The sequence below is a fragment of the Alternaria dauci genome, chromosome 8 (assembly GCF_042100115.1).
Source record: "Alternaria dauci strain A2016 chromosome 8, whole genome shotgun sequence".
Classification (NCBI taxonomy): Eukaryota; Fungi; Ascomycota; class Dothideomycetes; order Pleosporales; family Pleosporaceae; genus Alternaria; species Alternaria dauci.
The window spans coordinates 1,565,676-1,583,878 of NC_091279.1; the positions used below are offsets into that span (position 1 = coordinate 1,565,676).

At 52.6% G+C, this 18,203-nt stretch overlaps 7 protein-coding genes across 7 annotated transcripts; 2 read left to right on the forward strand and 5 right to left on the reverse strand.

The window, feature by feature from the left end:
* Positions 1-19: 19 nt before the first annotated feature.
* ACET3X_008471 (uncharacterized protein) lies at positions 20-2,539 on the reverse strand (the record flags this gene model as incomplete). The annotated part of the gene is made up of 1 exon (XM_069454647.1): positions 20-2,539. One exon carries the CDS (start codon positions 2,537-2,539, stop codon positions 20-22), a length of 2,520 nt encoding a protein of 839 aa, XP_069304073.1.
* Positions 2,540-3,191: 652 nt separating this feature from the next.
* On the reverse strand, positions 3,192-5,134 carry ACET3X_008472 (uncharacterized protein; the record flags this gene model as incomplete). Its single annotated transcript, XM_069454648.1, has 5 exons — positions 3,192-3,572; positions 3,660-4,020; positions 4,068-4,289; positions 4,342-4,788; positions 4,950-5,134. The coding sequence occupies 5 exons, from the start codon at positions 5,132-5,134 to the stop codon at positions 3,192-3,194; spliced, it is 1,596 nt and encodes a 531-aa protein (XP_069304074.1).
* Positions 5,135-5,902: 768 nt separating this feature from the next.
* On the reverse strand, positions 5,903-7,810 carry ACET3X_008473 (uncharacterized protein). Its single transcript, XM_069454651.1, has 4 exons — positions 7,606-7,810; positions 6,655-7,551; positions 6,575-6,603; positions 5,903-6,519 (listed from the first exon to the last, which is right to left on the reverse strand). The coding sequence occupies exons 1-4, from the start codon at positions 7,776-7,778 to the stop codon at positions 5,933-5,935; spliced, it is 1,686 nt and encodes a 561-aa protein (XP_069304075.1). The 5' UTR covers positions 7,779-7,810; the 3' UTR covers positions 5,903-5,932.
* A 2,850-nt stretch (positions 7,811-10,660) lies between these two features.
* On the reverse strand, positions 10,661-11,820 carry ACET3X_008474 (uncharacterized protein). The gene is made up of 5 exons (XM_069454652.1): positions 11,717-11,820; positions 11,573-11,661; positions 11,500-11,523; positions 11,294-11,418; positions 10,661-11,207 (listed from the first exon to the last, which is right to left on the reverse strand). Exons 1-5 carry the CDS (start codon positions 11,757-11,759, stop codon positions 11,036-11,038), a joined length of 453 nt encoding a protein of 150 aa, XP_069304076.1. The 5' UTR covers positions 11,760-11,820; the 3' UTR covers positions 10,661-11,035.
* A 396-nt stretch (positions 11,821-12,216) lies between these two features.
* On the forward strand, positions 12,217-12,637 carry ACET3X_008475 (uncharacterized protein; the record flags this gene model as incomplete). Its single annotated transcript, XM_069454653.1, has 2 exons — positions 12,217-12,268; positions 12,318-12,637. 2 exons carry the CDS (start codon positions 12,217-12,219, stop codon positions 12,635-12,637), a joined length of 372 nt encoding a protein of 123 aa, XP_069304077.1.
* A 508-nt stretch (positions 12,638-13,145) lies between these two features.
* On the reverse strand, positions 13,146-14,191 carry ACET3X_008476 (uncharacterized protein; the record flags this gene model as incomplete). The annotated part of the gene is made up of 2 exons (XM_069454654.1): positions 13,146-14,118; positions 14,166-14,191. 2 exons carry the CDS (start codon positions 14,189-14,191, stop codon positions 13,146-13,148), a joined length of 999 nt encoding a protein of 332 aa, XP_069304078.1.
* A 2,822-nt stretch (positions 14,192-17,013) lies between these two features.
* ACET3X_008477 (uncharacterized protein) lies at positions 17,014-18,114 on the forward strand (the record flags this gene model as incomplete). The annotated part of the gene is made up of 3 exons (XM_069454655.1): positions 17,014-17,102; positions 17,168-17,529; positions 17,585-18,114. 3 exons carry the CDS (start codon positions 17,014-17,016, stop codon positions 18,112-18,114), a joined length of 981 nt encoding a protein of 326 aa, XP_069304079.1.
* Positions 18,115-18,203: the final 89 nt, after the last annotated feature.

Here is an 18,203-nt window from a genome sequence, read left to right on the forward strand (position 1 = left end):
CAACAGCGTACTACCAACTTCACCACCCGTCCGCCTCCTCCCCAGCATACCTTCCATCGGCTAGCAACAACTCCAGCATGGCATCCAACAACCCCTTGTGCATGCCTCTCCCTTGCAGCGCCCTGACTTTGTTCAGCACCGGCTCTCCGTTGTTGACGCAATTCCAGTAGTCCCACTTCTTATCCAGTTCAATCCACGCCTTGTCGATGATGTCCCAGAGCTTGGGATTTGGATCGAGAACATCGAGTTGTGGGCCTGACGAAGAAGCCGAGGAATGTGACGAAGAAGACATGAGTTCGACATGGATAGTGTGCGAGGTCGGCACTGCATCAAGCGTAATGAGCGTACCGTTACTTTCCTGAGCAATCTTGTGCGAAAGGACCTTTGCATGTTTCTTCGTAGTAGGGGAAGTTGTGACGCAGCGTATCTCTGTACCCTTCTTGGGTGTGTGAGCCAGTAAGCGGATCTTCCAAGACCGGTTCTTGGGGATGGCGTGGTTTTCAGGCGTGGTGGGGCCAATTTTTATGACACCAGTAGATTGCTTGTAGGTAATGGGCGTATGTGCGAAGCGCACGGTATCATCGGCTGATTCTTGGCCTTCGTCGTCAATGATGGAAAAGCCGCCGTCGTCAACAAGGTGACCTGTGCCATCGTCTTCGATGAGCGTGAAAGACCCGTCTGCGCCTACGGCAAGGAGGATTTCCAGACCCTCTGGATTGGGAGAACCGGATTTGGGTCGGTAGGCTGCGTCGAGAGGGATTATGGATCCTTCTTTTGCGAGCACGGGGACGAACTGTAAGGGACGGTGGACGGTGAGTTCGCCGGCACGGTTGTATACAATGCCTGTAAAGATGTCGACGTAGCGGCCTTCTGGAAGCCATAGCTTCTCAGCACCAAGATGCGTGGTTTGGTCGCGTGGCTGGGTGATGGGGGCAACAATCATCTCAGAGCCAAAGCGGAACTGGTTGGGCACATTGTACGCCTCGTCAGCCTCGGGATAGTCCCAGTACATGGGCTGAATAAGCGGTTCATCATCAGACGCACTCCTGGCGTTCATCGTGTACAAATATGGGATGAGGCGGTGGCGGAAACGTAGCGTATCTTCTACGATGACACGTGCCTCTTCGTTGAAGCGCCAGGGCTCGCGCGTGTTGAAAGGATTGTTGTCTGAGTGTAGGCGCAGGATGGGGGACCAGCAACCCAGCTGTACCCATCGCGTGTATAGCTCGTCATTCTTGTAGCCGTGTGTATGGCCACCAATGTCGTTGCTCCACCAACCATACCCAATGTTCGACGCAGTTGCTGTGAACTCGGGCTGGAAGTGCAGACTGTCCCAGGTGATGATGGCGTCGCCAGAAAAGCCAATCTGGTAGCGTTGTGCTCCTGGGCCGCCAAATCGGGATAGGATCAGAGGACGCTGAGAACCACGGCCATTGTCGAGGAAGTGGAAGTGATTAAGCACCCAGAGAGGGTCGACTCCAGGGATCTTGGATGTGTTGCCTTGCTGCCAATCCACCCACCAGAAATCTACACCTCGCTCCTCATGCTCGTGGTGTACGATGTCGAAGTATGCGTCCATGAACTTCTTGTCTGTGCAGTCAAAGGGAATTGTCTGCTTAGACTGTGGGTCGATCCCAAGGTATTTGGCGACTTTGGGGTATTGGTCTTCGTGCGGCCGGAAGCCATCTGCTGGATGGAGGTTAAGCGTCAACCTCATGCCGCGATGGTGCAGCTTCTTCATAAAGGCGTCGGGATCGGGGAAGAGCTTCTTGTTCCATGTGTATCCAGTCCAGCCATTGACGCCACCAGGCAGGTCCCATACCAGGTGCCAGTCCATGTCCACGACTGCCACGTTCATGGGTACGTCATCCCTGTCGAAGTGGTCGTGCAGGTCGAGATATTCCTTCTCGTCATATGCGTGGTACCGACTCCACCAGTTGCCCATGGCGTATCGTGGCAGGAGAGGCTGGCTTCCTGACACGGCGTAAAAGGCGCGCATGGCTTCCCGATAGTCGCGGCCATACATGAAGATGTACTGGTCGGTCCTATCACCGCTCGTGCGTCCTGCAATCCACCCGTTGTCTTCAAAGAGCATGGACTTGGTGTCGTCCAACAGCGCCATGCCCTCTCTGGACAGCACACCAGGGCCCAGGTTGGCCCTGCCATTTACGCCATCGAGTGTACGAGTTGTGCCGCCCAGATTGGAGAGGGGCTGCCCATAAGTCCATGTTCCCGTCACGCTGCCCTTGAGATGGATCTTGAAGCCGTCGGCAGTGAACTTTTGCTTGTCGTATACCACGTGGAAGCGCTTGGTGACGATTTCGATGCCGTGACCGCGATCCCAGACATAGAAGTCAGGCACGGCTAGCTTGCGGTTGATGGCGAAGGTGCTTGCGCGGTCTTCGAAGCGCCCGTCTTCGGCCCACTCGAAGCGGAGCAGACCATCGGTGAGGATGGTGAAGCGGTATCTGTCGCCGGCAACAATGGCGTCCGGGTGCGCGACCGGGCGCGTCTTGAAGTCATAGCGCGCTTTCGTCATGGCTCGGTGTGAAGGAGACAGCACAGTGTCAGAGTAAGGCGTCTTGTGTACGCGCTCGAGGAGCGTCGTAGCATTGCGGGGCGCAGCCAAACGCCGGCGGCGTCATTCGTCTTAAGCACGTCCGTCTGGGGAAGGGACCGTGTGCCTGACTAAAGCTCCATGGCTCCACGCGCGTGACCTCGGCTGGGTGAAAACTAGACCTGTCAAGTAAGACGCCGACAGGGCAAGTCAGCCGACTGCTCAAAATCGGCCCTGCTACCCCCAGACGGCACACCAAGGCCATGGCAAACGACTGGGGAACAGGGCACACGATGATGGTGTTACCAAATCAAAGGGTCGAGTGGGCACGCGACGGCGTCACTTGAGCTTGGAGAGACCAACAGCATCGCACCGCATACGACGACACACCTGCACCCTGAACCGGCCGGATGACAGCCACTTGACTTGCGAAATATTGAATCGTCAAACACTACAGCAGCTCGGGTCATCATTACGTCCCTGAGCATTTGCAAAATCGGCAGGTCGATTGTGACGTTAATGGCAACAGTTGCATGCACTATTCCAAACGCTACTTGTACATGCCTCAGGTTGAGAGTACCAGTCTGGGCAATTGCTCCATCGGTATAGCATATTCATGGGTGCCTATTCTCTCCTACACATTCTCTCGATGAACCTTCTTCTCTTTCTCACCCAACGATCCTTCCATGCCCGCAAGGCTGCTCTTCCTCCTCTTCTCGTCTCTTTGATGTCGGCTCTGGTCGAGACTTTGCGCAAACTTCGACTTGGCTCTGATGTCCGGACCTTTCCAATACACAATGTAAATCGGAATCGTGACCACGAAAGCAAGACAAGCAAGGATCGTTGAAGCGTACTGCAAGGGTCGTCCAGGAATATTCTTATATAGAGGTGTGGAGTAAAGGGAAGCGATACCGGCGAGAGCGTCACGAGCAAGATCGTTACCACCAGTTGCCGAGGAAGCGTATGGGCCATATGCAGCGGTTTGGTAATCGATTGAGGATTGATAGATGGCGTACTAGAGAGCGTCAGAAAATGCACAGCCAAGGTAAGTTCAAAGTCTTACATTTGCCATGCCAACCATTGCCGAAAAGATCATTGGCACGATCCAGGGAATGCCATAATCCGGTCCCAGTGACGTCCAGGCGAATCCAAACATGCCCAAAGTCTCCAGTGGTGCAAGAAACAGCAACCACCAAAGTCGGGCCTCGGGTGCAACAGACCCTGGGTTTTCTCGGCGCTTCTTCCGGAACTTGATAATCGATGGCATGTACGAAGCGTAAGCCAGGAAGTAGCTGAGCAAGATGGGTATAAAGGCAAGACCAGCGCCGACGGTACCAAAGCCCCATTGTTCATAGACGGGCCCAAAAGACTCCAGGAATGTAAATATCAAAGCATCACTAAAGCCGCTGAGGAGGGACAGCCACAAGACGATTGGTTCGGTGAAGAACATGTAGAATGGTCTACTTCTTCATTAGCACTAGGGCCGCCATGCCTTGAACACTCTACATACCTCCAGAAGATAGTGCCGACCTCTTTGAGGCTCATTTTGTGACCCCCTCTGATTTCATTTGGACCATAGATGTTCGCATCTTCACCCGTCTTACGTCGTTTCTTGGCCTCACGGTCCAGTAGGATTGTCGAGCGAGTTTCGGGATTGCAGAGAAAGTGGACAGCCTGTACGAAGCCTCCGATGATGAGCTGGACCCAGAATATCCACTCGACCGATTTGTACCTGAACAACTGAGTCAGCACTTGTCTTTGATAGTTTTCAATGACTTCCTCACTCTTCTACAAAGGCTCCGATAATTGCGCCGACGACAGATCCGCCAACCGACGACAGAACTAGGAATGCAACAGCAAACTCTTGTTCATCTGGCTCCCACATATCGGCGAGAACACCAAGTGTCACAGATCCACCGGCCGTTGATAGTCCCCCAAGCGTTCGACATACCACATACGTAGCATAGTTCTTCGACAAGGCGCATGGAATCTGCCATAGATTGACAAGGAACAAGCTGAGTTGTTGGATAGGCCATCGACCATACTCTTCTGACCAAGGAGCCCAAAGCTCACAGCCGATACCGTAGGCGATCAAAAAAGCTGCCTGTGGGACGCGAGCTGCTTGCTCACTGACGCCATGATGTTCGGATACAGCGCTGACGGCATGCGAATACATGGAGGCATTCGTATTGATACTGATTTGAATGAAGAAGACTACAATGAGGATCTGCCTATCATGGAAGTATCATTAGCACAATATTACAACCATCGAGACTTGGACGAAGCGACCACACATGGTTGTTGGGTCAAACAGCCTCCCGAGATGCCCCGCCACGGTGCTCGTAACTAACGGCAAAGTGGCACTTGAATAAGAAACACAAGCTCAACTCACCATTTGCGCCAAGTCGGAAAAGAGTATCCAAGCTTGTCCCAAGCATCGCTGTCCTGAAGCTCGACCTTGTCGTCTTTGATGATTCGGTCCGTCTTCTCTTGATCCATCTTTTCGCCTTGACCATAATTGGGGTCGCGCTCTGTGTCAGGCACAGCAGTCGCTTTGCCTGCTTGTACAGTAGCCATTTCAAAGCTCGTGGTTACTCTGTATGGTTACTCTGTAAGAAGTAGAAAGAAGGGTATGACATGCTTGACACAAAGAGGAGGAAGGACATATACATCACCCTTTCTCGCTCACAAAGCCTACATTCCTTTGCCTTTCGCTCTTTCCCATACGACATTAGGCTACCTACTGCACCCTGCCTCTGATGTCAAGAGCCGGCGGGCTCCATCTGCAGTATGCTTTCTCCTCCAATGTGAGGCTTATTACTCGCAGCCAAGGGCTTGTCTTTATACACAGCCAAGAAAAACCAACGGATCGCGGGGTACATAAGGTGCATCGACCGATGATGGTAAAAAGGATGTGCGATACGTTTCCCATGTTTGGTCGGTGGGCATGTTGGGCCAAGAGGAAGGATGAGGCATGGCGTCATAGGCGTTCCGTATGGTGCTGCTATACGGCGCTGACCAGGAGCTCGGATCCTGCTGCAAGCATCCCTGTGCGAACTGCATGTAAAATACAAACTGACCTCGTACATCCCTATTAAGACTCAAGCTTGACCTTGCGTTACAGTGTGCCTGGTGCGGTGCTTGAGACTGGAACATGGGCATGATGTCATGCGTTGCAAGACGTGATACCTAGGTATGCTGGGGGATGACGGTCGACGCGACGCTGAAGCTCAACAGGGTAGGAGTAAGCCATAACATCGACGTTATGATCAGTCCAGCATACACACAGTTGTAGAACAAATCAATATCATGATCATCGCTAACGGCTCATTCGCCGTTGAACAGCCGGACCGTACCTTTCATCGTCATGCGTCGCTATCTTCCCTGCGGGCTCAGGAGTAACGCCGTTATCGCGTCGACGCAAGCATAAAACCTCTGTCCAACCTCTGGCTGGGCCAGGTACGCCGACGTCTTTTCCTTGATTAGATCCTCGTGACTCCACTCCTCCAGTGGCACATCTTCCAGTCCCGTCACGTCGAATCGAAAGTACTTCATCCAATTCCGCTCCATTAGTGCCGCATGTTCGGCCTCAAATTTCTCGCCCCATGTTCTTGCTTCGGCCTTCCTATCCTCAACGCTGTTTGCCATCTCAGGTATCTCTTTAGTCCGATCAAGACCAACGCCGGTTCCGACTGAGACGATGATCATCATGTCGTTGGCATATCGGAACAGCTTTCTACACTCGTAGAGAATATCACGAACCGGATTGTTTTTTGTAGTCCCATGGTCGACAAGACCTTTTTCAATCACGAAGCGGTGCGGGACGCCGGGCTCGGATTGGACATATCTTGGGGCTGCTGAAGTTGCTTTCATCGCTTGCCATATGGGCATATTGGGTTCCAGATCCGGTCCAGTTATGCGCCGTGTTTGGTATGACCGGATCAAAGCAGCTTTGTTGGTGCCTTTTAACAGGTTAGTAAGAGTAACTTCATTTACTCTGTCCCGACTTGTACGCACCGATATCCATCTGTGTCGTGATTGCAAAACTACATCAAGTCAGAAGATGTTTGAGGAGCCCATGAATGTGTTCTGCTTACACATCGCCAGAGTCCGGCCGTCCATCTAGGAGTACCTCTTCCGAACTGCCCAGCTCTTGCTGAATCACGCTCTTGATCTCTTGCTCCAGCGCTTTGTCGTCGACATCTTTTACCTGTGCATGGGGGTCGAGATATCTGAAGTAAGCTCTCTTGTTCTCGAACACTTGCTTGGCGATTCGCTTGTATGCTTCTCTCGCTTGGTGGGCTTGCATTCGAAGTCGACATAACATGATAGCTATAATTCCACCAAGAGAGCTACCACCCGTCAAATCAAAGATCTGATGGCTGTCGAGGCGCTGTCCAACTTTGACACATATCGCATTTACCAGCGATTCTACTAGAAGGAGAGCAGACAGTCCTCGAATCCCGTCGCCGTCGATTGAAAGCAGGATCTTTGTCTCTCTCAGTCTTGAGAGAAGTGCTTGTGAGGCTGGTATTGGGTTTGCCGACTGATCATGGAGAGCAGGATCGATGTATTGTGACGGCGGATGTGCATTAGTATGATCTGGGTAAGTGTTATTTTCCAAAACTGTCTGAGCAGTAAGAGCGGATTCTGGTGGCATTGAAGTAGAACCAATCGGTACGGTAGGCTGATATGCGTATGGAGAGGCATAGACGTTTGCAGTCGTCGCAGACGAAGGTGTACTGTGATCTCGTGGCGATCCCGGAGGAGCATGCTCGACTACCGTAGAGGGTGAAGGTGTCATGAGGCCCACTCCTGTAGTTTGGTGGACATTTGGTAGAGACAGGGTCTGGCTGTGTTGGAGGGCTAGCGGGGGAGGGCCCGTGGAAGAGGGAGGCGGAGACGGCCATGGGGTATATCCAGAGTAAGGATCCCGAATCAATCGTAATTCTGCTTCTTCTGCGACGCGTCGGACATCTGGATCTTGAGCCTTGCTTGGAGACGTTAGTTTCATATACAGGGATATCTGGGAGAGAGGCGCGACGTACTACTTTACGTAGCTGACGTCCCAAGGCTCCCAGCGACCCGACAACAAAAATTGTATTGAGGTAGGAAAAGCGGAATCATGGAAATAGTGTGTGCCCTCAACTGCTGAGTAGCGAACACAGGTAAAGTCCACCGGAGTCCACGACATGCCGTTGTGCGAGTGATTAGGGCGCATACCAGTGGACGAACCGGTAGACTGAATACCAGATTCGAGGCAGCAATCAGCCTTGTACTGACATCTAGTGAGAACAGCGGTGGATCAGACGGCAGTTCTAAGAAACATGCGGTAAGCCACTAGCTGCCAATGGGTGCTAGATCGTTAATCAGGATGAAATCGCCTCTCAAGAGCGCTCTTGTATAGCCAATCGCTACGCGTCAAACGACCCGCCTGCAAGGTATGTGCAGCGCCAGCTCGTCAAAAAATGCTGCTATGCGTAGCGCATCAACAACAATGCGGCCGCGTTTGACCGGCCAGGCGAGGCCCTGTACGCGCAACGTGTATGGACGAGGCCGCTCGGCAAATGAGCAAGCAGACGAGAGTTGTGATACAAGGGCTTCGTGATGCCCAGCTCATCCCTGCTTGTGCATCTGATATAGGAGGCTACGGTAGGAAACACGATCAGATCGATCGAACATGAAGCTCCAAGTATTTTTGAACACAAAAAGACGGCAGCCGAGGTGTGCGGCACAAGTCGACAGGGCAATTGCCGTGCGTTGATGATGAAGACGGGCAATTTGCAAGCCGCTAGTGCACGGCCGGCGTTGGATTGGGCCACGCTCGCGGCCCGCAGCGTTCCGCTTGCTCGGCTGTCCCCCCTCAGCAGCTTTTCGTGCCTCAGCCACACATGGGCACATTGGTGATACGGATCGAGATCTGGCCTCCTGTGGCCTTGAGCCCAAGGTTGATTGTCTATTAGTTGGATCTTCCATGAGCAGCCGGTGGTCGCGACCCCGAACAAAGAAGCAATTTGGTGCCACCTCGAACAACGTTCAAGGAATCTAGCTCCTCAGCTCCCGATTCGATTTGGATACGAACACCTTTCGGCCAGAACCGACATGGAGCTGAACACAAACTCGCTCGGCACTTTTTCGACCCTGGCAAAGGAACTGCGCGAGGCCATATGGTCCTATTCACTCACCGATACCACGATCGTGTACCACGCAATCACAAAAACAGTGCCAATCCCTTTGCTAGGTTGTTCAAAAGTCATTCGTGAGGAAGTTCTATCTACAATACTTCGAGAGAGGAGCGTCACTTTCCAGACACATGCCGCACTATCAGGCCTGCTTGAGGACTGCAAGAGCGAACGTTCAGACGCGACGACCCATGAAACATCTACAACACTCGGTCACGCGAGATTGCCCAGGAAGATACGGCTGTCGTTGTTCTGTAGCGACTATCAGGCGTATAGGATATCCAAGGCCTTCAAGGGGCCAGTTCAAGAAGACCTTGGACGTGTCAACGAGGAGGACTATGAATTGGAGCTTGATGGTTGGCGGGACGCACTTCAGCGACTACCCATGACCCATCTTACAGCAGTGATCTTGGACTGCACTTTGAGCCCAAGGTACTATGGCGGACCGGGTGATGCGCCTCCAGGCATGACCAGGTTCACCAAACGCGTGGCGATGCGCATTCGCATGGGATCAAAGGGGAGATGCCAATGCTTACTGGTCGCGCCGTCAACGACCTTGCGCCAGCTCATGTGGCACGCTGGCACTAGATCTATTCTGAGGGAGTGGACGCCGGCTGACGAGGGGTGGTCTACAAAGAAGATACAAGCATTCAGCTTTCCTTTTTCCACAGGGCCAGTCGACTATAGGCATCACCAAGACTCTGATGATTTGCCCTCTTTCGCGAACATACGACAGCTTGCTCATACGCCGTCGTCTGCACATTTGACGACATACCAATATGAACAGGGCGAACCTAGGGTGCGAAAACGAAGAAGGACACATCGCGATTGAATATACCACTCTAGACTGTTGATGGGCACAAGAGAATGCTTGTATGTAGGTAGGAGTTGTACCTTAGTTGCCTGAGGATAAGGGTGGAGATGTCCACAACGTGCTCTCAAATATAGGGTATCGAATTTCAACCATTACCACTCTATTTACATTGTTTAGCTACTAGGTACTACGAGAAGAGCTCGGAAATACCTAGGTGTGTTACATGGCGTACCGCTCACGCTATACCAGGGAAAAGCCAAACACTGTGCCTAGGTAACTACAAGAGCGCTTGATCTGTCTCTTATATGACGACACCCTACTCAGGCAACTACAGAGGGATAGTTCGATCTTTCCCTTGCATGGCGTGACGGGCGATGGCAAAAAAGGGGCGCTGTTTGCCTCTGTCGTGGCCAGGCCAACCATTACGACGCACACCACCCAAAAGACGAAACAAAAAGTAAGACACATACTATCCTCTCCAGCAGGGAATTGAACCCTGGTCTCCCGCGAGTTGCCCTGTGAAGGTGACAAGCGGAAATACTGACCACTATACTACTGAAGATGAGGAACCTAGATGGCTGAGTAGGTGATTTGACGAAAAAGTTTTTAGACAACATGTATAAGACCAGATGGTATCTTCACGAATAAGGCGCTTGTATCAGAATCAGGCTCACCCGCTGCCCTAGGATGCTAATGGCCCGTTTATTACTCCATCGGCCTCACACCCCTTGCTGAAAATTTCGAACAGATGGATGGCCCGTGCGCCTTTCTCCATGGCCTTCGTGAGCACAACAAGGGCATGGAAATACATTCAAATGAACAGAAATAAGTCATTTCAACCTCTACTATATCCAAGGTTTCGTCTTCGTTACATGTCAATGTAGAGTGCAGCATTATCAAAGTCGTTCCGTGGCAGGGACCTGTCCAGTCTTTTTCCGAAAAGGGCATGGTCTCACTCTACGCCATAAGGCTGTCTTTATTCTACATTCATGGGTGCCTTATGTTTATACTGTTCAGTGGTAGCCGCAATCATGATGTGCCTCACGCCTTGAATATATAGAATCTCAACATTGGATGCTTGCAACGTAGCATGGAAACATATTTAGGACGAGTTTCATTTGGTATCCAAGAGGCTCGAATTGCAATGGCATATCTCACTGATTGTAAATCCCACGTAAGTATGGTGACGAGCGCTTCTGGGAACAAGTACGGTCTGGGTGACACTTGGGCGACGTCTTTCGCGAGAATCACTTCGCAGGATGGAGTGTACATCCAGCATTGAAGCGACAGGACCAGCAGTTGGTTTTCGAAGCATATTCATTTCTCGCCGAGTCAATTCGTCGTGAAGACTCTAGCTTATTCGTTCATGCAACCCATGCTCATTTCATTTCATGAGCTCCGAATCCCACAGAAGATGATGAACCGAATGAAGTAAAACTCCGAACCAATTCACATGCACCACGCGCTTCAGTATCTCATAATCTATGCCTCCTTGGGCGCGGCCTGGGCCTTAGCACCCCTGACCTTGGCGGGCTTGGACTCCTTGACGGGCTTCTGGCTCTTGCGGATGGCGGAGGCCTTGGCGACGGCGTCCTGGCGGAGGTCGGGGCGGTAGTTGCGCTTGGTGGTGGAGTTGACGATGGCGGAGTATGTCCTGCGTTGGTCAGCAAGTGGCTCGAAAGTGTTGTGAACGCGGGGGGTTTTTTTTCTGAACCAGCCCATTGACCGGAGAGGACGTACTTGCGAGTGGATCGGCTGGGGCCGAAGGTGGTGGTCTGGATGGCAGACGCGGGCTGGTGGTGCTTGTCGGCCTTCTTGACGAGAAGAGTGACACCACCCTCCTTTCCAGGAATGACACCGATGGCCTGTTCACAGCGTTATTAACATTGTCCTTTTCTTCCATCCGCACATGCGCGCGGCGCATTCGCGGTTCGTTGTGGTCGTACCTTGTTGGCGATCGAGCCCTCGTTCTGAACACAATTAGTCCATTGTCCTCGTAGATCCAATAACCATGCATACCTTGCGGCTGTACACGTTCCTCAGGTTAAGAGGATCGCGCGAGAACTGGACACCGTTCGCCCTCTTGACGAGCGTGGAGCTGCGTCCCTCTGCCATGTGTCAACCCCAGTCCCATCCCAATCCGCGTTCCAGTCTTTCACTCACTGGTAACCTCCCAGGCAAGATCGTGCGAGATAGTGGTGGCCATTGTGTCTGTATGGAATGTGGATACGGACGATGTCGATTGCTTGACTTGAGGAAAGTTCGCCAATATTGAATGGATGGCCCTCGTCTGCATTACCGCATGCGCTTAGTGCGTGTTTCGGGGATGGATCAACATGCGTGCCGATGCCAAGGGCGGAGCGGAGCGGGAGGTGTGACGACGCATCCACGCGAGATGGGGCGGTGCAGCCGAGCGTCTTTGTCCGCGATTCCGTGGTTACGAGCCATCGTCGTGTCCAGCCAACTCTTCCTAATGCCTCTGTCCTAGAAGGCTCGCATCTGAACCATATTGCCTAATTCACTTCACGTCCGTTTCGTTTGTTTGTCCACTACTGGGTCTCCTGTTGCGTGCGCCCTCGCAGCTTTCCCACACACCCCCGAAGACCTCCGCGGTGTCGCATACCCTACAAACCTTCGCAAAAGCTTCAAACAGCATCCTCATCATGGCCTACGTACTCTACTCCGTTTCATTTCTCGTCCTGGTCATCGCGACAGGTAAGCTGCCCTGAACACCATGCTTGCGACACGGACTAACCCTGCGCAGCTGCCTACTTCACCCGGCACCGCTGGATACATCTCCTTCCCATTCCCGAACCCATCTACACACGTCTGCCATCCTCGTTCCGCGACGACATTGAAGCCGGCCTTTCGTCTTCAGCATTTGACCTGAGTGGGAACGTGGAAGCTGGCGATTCACGCCAAGGCCTAGACGACGCGGGGAAGAAGGAAGTTATGCGCATTATGAAGCGACGAGGCGTCGACTTCGACGAGGCCCGTAGGATATACATGCAGGACAAGTTCAAGAAGAACAACATCGGAGCGGACGGCATACCCCGCGACCCCAAGTTTGTCAGCTTCTCATGACTGTAGCAAACGGGCACAACAGGCCTTTTCTCAGGACCGTCTCACAACTCGTTTCCTTTGTTGAATTTTGGGCATATTTCTATATTTCTATATTTCCTTTGTTGCCTTTAGCGGCCCATCTGTCTGACATGCTCTTGGCGGGTATCTTTCTTTCTGCGGGTATGAGTTTGGACGCCGGTTATCTTTCTTATTCTGATCTTCCTGGTTCTGCGTCTTTTCGTTCGCTGACCTGGGCAGCGCCTCTTCGAATCAACTCTCCATGTTTTCCGTAATTAATCCGCATACCGGTGAATGCCATGCTTCTTAGTCGTGACCATATCCTTTCCTGCTGGTGCCCACAAGCCGAGTGCTACTTTTTCTGCTGAGGTCGTTATCACAGCGACGATCCTGAAATCCCAGACTCGACATATTCCGGTCAAATCAACCTGAGGAATGCTCCAGGATACGACGCCCGACTTCGTGGCGCAGAGTGATGTTACTGTAATCTGTCTGTTCGTGCCTGTCCCATCTACCTCGGTGCCTGAGCATAGCCGGGCGGTGCTCCAAAGCCAGGTGGTGGGCCGCCAAAGCCCGGGGGTGGGCCGTTGAATCCGGGCGGAGGAGGAAAGAAATTGGTTGGAGCGCCGCTTGGTGGGCGAGCGGGCAAGCCAGATGGGGGTGGTGGAAGACCTGGATGACCGACAGGAGCTGCGGAAGGAGGTCGTCCATAGCCTCCAGGTCCATTAGGAGCATACCCAGGGGGTCCACCAGGAGGCCCGTATCCTGCGCCGGGTCCGCTTGGCGCACCAGGTACACCTCGGCCGTCCACGCCCATGGCCGGTCCAGTAGGTGCAGCACCTGGAGGAAGCTGGAAGAGATGTGCTGGCAGCGGTTGTACCGCAGGCGCAACTCCGTGGGCCTTGGCCTGCTTCGCGAGCATACGCTCGGCTTCGTCTCCGTGTCGCTCGCCCTTGCCATCCTTCTTGTACGCATACTGAACTGTAATCTGCTTGCTCATGATATACTGGTTGTGCATGCTAGCAATAGCCGCGTCGGAGGATTCGAAGTCGCCGTACGAGATGAAACCATACCCCTTGGATGCGCTCGTGACATCGTCGCGCGCGACCTTTGGCGCATTCACTAGCGGTCCGAAACGACCGAACGTGTCGTACAGTGTCTTCTCGTCCACTCCAGGATCAAGGTTGCCAATGAACAGCTCCGCGCCAATCTCTACGTTCTTCTGCTTGTCTGCTGATGCCTTGTTCACGCGTATTCTGCTTCCGTACAGAGCGACGTTGTTCATGATCTTGGGCGCGTAATCGGCTTCCGATTCTGTGTGGAACTCGACGAAGCCAAATCCTTGATGTTGGCCGTTGACGCGATCGACGGGCATATTAACGTTCCGTACTCGGCCAGCGTTGAGCATCAGCTCGTGAAGGATGCGGGGCGTGACGCGCTCATGGAGGTTTCCGACGTAGACGGTTGCTTCCTTGTTCTGTTCCCTGCGCATGCGTTGGCATATGTTCTGGCGAGGAGTATTGCAACTTACCAGTGACGCGCACTCGGGGCCGACATTGTGAGAGTTGCGTATATGTGCGTTTATGCCCTTGTATCCCGAGTTGCAATCTATGCTCAGGCGATTTGGTCCGAGTCGTAAAACGTCGTGAATGGAGTACGGCGTTGCAGACTAGGTGGAGGCATCTCGAAGATATTGGAGCTCTAGCCTGGGCTTGCGCTAGCACGCATGCGGCTAACACCAAAACTTTCAGCTTTACGCATCATCGCAACCTCGTCGTTCGCTAGGACCCGCCGTCACCCATTCCTTTACACGCCTTGACTTCCGAACCCCAGGGCCGCCCATATCCACACACCCACGCATACACCATGTACCAACTCTCAGAAGAGTCCAAAGTACGTAATGATGCGCAGGTGTTGACTCGACGGGCCTCCGCTGACTTCAAGCAGGAGCGCATCGCGCGCATCATTGATGTTTCCCGCGTCGCTATCCACTATGGCTACCTGCCCTTGATTCTATATCTTGGGTACTCCCAAAGCGTGCCCAAGCCGTCTCTGATCCGGTGAGTACATTAGCACCGATCCCGACCGATTGTACAAAAGCACAGCGGATGCCACTCTTTGGGCCTGGAAGGCAGTACGGGTTTGGGGCATCGGCCTGGCCACTTCTCAGAGGTCAAAAAGGGCCAATGGGATATTGCTTTCACAAGATGCTCCTTGCATTTCGAATTTGTCATTCAGTCCTGTCTCCATTGAACTCAATGGACCATTTAGCTGACTGCTCCAGTCTCTTCTCACCACTTGCATAAGCACCAAACGACGATATGACAACAACGATTTGCGTTTCAATGTACAATACTATACACTCCAGGCGCATGGGTTCTTGGGTCTGACGACACCGACGTTCGAAAAAAGGGTCTATAGATGTACTCTGGGTTCCAAAATTCCTCTACTCTATCAAGTCGCTGGTCAGTCGACAAACCAGATCCCAAATGAGGTGGGATCTGTACATGTACCTCAGAGCCTTTAATACAGATTGATGGTACCCTGCAGCACGGCTGGCGCCATGGCGTGGCCGGTCCGAGGGGTAGCCCGCTTTTTGAACCAAACATATCCGTCTTGCGCATGCGTGTCACAACTGCTGGAACTTGCACAGTCTAAGCTTACGCCCGTGTTGGTCTTGATCGAGCCCAGCGCCTGTCGACAGGTATTGACAGCTACGCGGGGCAGATTGCCGGTTGTGCGGTCGATTGACAGACGCCAATGATGTTGCGGTACCTGACCCACGTGGTTTCCCCGTTGAGCATCGCAACCCATGCTCTTCCCTGTTCAACCTTTGGCAACTGAACTATGCAGCCATCGGTCCCCACAGCACAGTCGCCATGAAGTCTTATATCCAGGCGCATGGCGCTGGGCCTGTCCTAGGCTCTATTGCGACCTTCTCCGTAGCCCCCACGGTTCCTGCGCCCACAGTATATCGCGAGCCTCCCCCGGGTGTTCCGTCCTTAATACTTGGACCCTATGGAACCCCCCGATCGCTTTCGGCATCTCCACCTGTGTGCTGTTCACATACCTGGTTGATTACTTCCAAGTTGTGCATGACCCGTCATCGTCCGCCACCATGACCGTCCCCAGCATTGGGGACATATTGATGCTATCGCAGAAAGCCTGGAAGATTGGGCGAACGTTCCATACTTGTCAGAAAGACGCGCCACCGGAACTTCACTACGTCGAGACAGAAATCGGCAGCCTCGCAAAAGCCCTGAAGCTATTGGCGGAGGCGCTGCACGCCGAATATGGAGGGCAACTGTTCCAGAGCGCCAGTCAAGAAACCACAAATGGCTTTGGCGCTATCCTGGAATCTTGCCAACGGACAGTTGACGATCTTGATTCGCTGATTGATCAATACCAAGTTATCAAAAAACACCGTACTGTTGGCGGCTTCGCAATTGAGCGTTCGTGGAGTGATCTGGTCCTAGCCTCTTACAAAACCATGATCTGGACGACCGAGGGCGGGAACCTTGCCAATCTGCGGGAGATATTACAGACGCACGCAAGCTCCATCATCACCTTGGTTGAAGCACTGCAAAGGCTAGTGATGCAAAACTCATACACTCCGCTTACTGACGTGGTATAGCAAGTCTATGGCCCGTCTTGAAAGCGTAGTTACGCCAATGACAGAACGCGCCAATCATATGGATCATCCAAGTGGGAGTCTTGATCAGCAGCTGGACGAAGTACAGCGTATGGTGGAGAATCTGACTGTCGCATCACAGGACGTGCATGTGCCACCTGTGCCGGCGAGACATCCTGCGCGTTCACCAACTTCAGAAGCAGCGAATCCACTGAGTCAGACCCTCCATGCTTTGTCTCCTCCAAAATCCCCGCCCAGAAGTCCAAATACCAAAGTCTCTTCCCCACGGATTGCTCAGTACGCAAGATCACTCGAACAGCCCTCGCTAGTCGAATTTGAAGACGTAGTCCCTGTTCCATCGTCTCCGACGAAATCTATGTCTACCTCCAGAGCATCATCACCCAATCAGAAACGAGTCTCAGAATTCAGCTTCGGTGGTTCATCACTACGGTACTCCAGCAGCAGTTATGCTTCTTCCGATGCCGGCACAAGCTCAGCCGGATGGCAGAGTCCATCTCCATTAGTGTACGAAGCTCACCTTGGCCGGCATCAATCGGCGTCGACTAAGAAAACATCAAGTCTCCCACGAACACCGGAAGTACTTGAGCCGGGTCAAAAGAATGATACCCGCCATCTGACGTTGCTTCCACCTCCAGCGATGAGGCTGGGCCCACCTCATGAGCTTGAAAAAACATATACGCAAACGTCACAGGCTAAGCTAAGCCCATTCCCTTCGTCACCGGAGATTATGAAACTTCATCGAAGCTCCACGACAGCTAGCCAGAAAGCCGCATTCGAGAAGGAAGCCTTTCGCAACTCGGCTATCTTATGTGATGTGTAAGTCAAGTATTTCAAGTCTCATACTTTCCATCTTACCAGATTGGCTCACTGACCACCACTAGCCGTGGTTTACTCGTGGAGTATTCACACAGAATCAACCAAGACGACCCCAGAGATGTCGAGATGATTCAAGCTTCAGAAGAATGTAGGATCGCCGTGGTGCGGAAACGCGTGACTGACCCCGAGACAAGGTCGGTGCGTGTTGTGACGTCCGTGTGGGCGTTTAGCGACGACAACACCACGCGTGTAGAGCTACGCATGGAGGACGATCAAATGTACATCCCGTACTCTAGCTACTTCAACTCAGCTAAAGTTTCAATCACCGTACCATGCGAACTCAAATTTCACGATATCAAGCATGGTCATCGGCCTGCACGGACAGAGAAGACAAGCTGGGTCAACTATGTTTTCGACTCGCAGCAAGGTAAGCTATCAGCACAATCTCCTCGAAAGATGAGAGTGACTAACGACGTACCTAGCGGCAGCACTCTTTCAAAACGAACTGATGGGTCGCACCCTTCTTGCTACCTTTCAAACAGAGAAAACAATGCGCGTCCACGAAGGTCTCTCCAAGTCTTTCTCTTATGCTGAGCAGATGTGTGGCCTTGAAAACCTACGAGTCTGGGAAGACAACGATACGGGCGCCATCATCGCCCTGATCCACTTCTCCGCCGACTTCAAGAACGGCTACCTAGCCTTTTACCTTAATTCCTCTATCAATCCAATAAGAGTCAAAGACGATGGTAACAGAGAGGTGAAGATTAAAGGACTAAGAGTGCCAATCGACAAAGGTGACCGCGCGATGAGAAAAGATAGCGTTGCAGAGCCTGCTGTCAAAGGAAAAGGAAAGGAGAAGGTGGGGAATGACAAGGCGGTGGAGAAGGGGAAAGTCATCGGTGGAGCAAAGATTGAGTTTGCGACTGACATGGAGAAGAAGGAGTTTTTGGAAATGTGTAAGGAGATGCAGAGGAACATGATTGAGCTGCCGGATCTGCTGGGTGTTAATTGAAGAGGTGGATGTAATGGAGGTGAGGGCATTAATTCAGTTGGATACAACTCATATTTGACTAGAGTGCACGGTTCCTCTGCCTCAGTCCC

What these genes read in the sequence shown, in the direction of transcription:
- ACET3X_008473 (XM_069454651.1), bottom strand. Translation starts at nt 7,778, where the DNA reads ATGCGCCCTAATCACTCGCACAACGGCATGTCGTGGACTCCGGTGGAC. An exon ending in GACGTCAGCTACGTAAAGTA is followed by an intron (nt 7,552 to 7,605) that starts GTACGTCGCGCC and finishes AACGTCTCCAAG; the next exon opens with CAAGGCTCAAGATCCAGATG. An exon ending in CACGACACAGATGGATATCG is followed by an intron (nt 6,520 to 6,574) that starts GTGCGTACAAGT and finishes ACCTGTTAAAAG; the next exon opens with GCACCAACAAAGCTGCTTTG.
- ACET3X_008474 (XM_069454652.1), bottom strand. Translation starts at nt 11,759, where the DNA reads ATGGCCACCACTATCTCGCACGATCTTGCCTGGGAGGTTACCA. An exon ending in AGGGCTCGATCGCCAACAAG is followed by an intron (nt 11,419 to 11,499) that starts GTACGACCACAA and finishes CGCTGTGAACAG; the next exon opens with GCCATCGGTGTCATTCCTGG. An exon ending in CCCAGCCGATCCACTCGCAA is followed by an intron (nt 11,208 to 11,293) that starts GTACGTCCTCTC and finishes TGACCAACGCAG; the next exon opens with GACATACTCCGCCATCGTCA.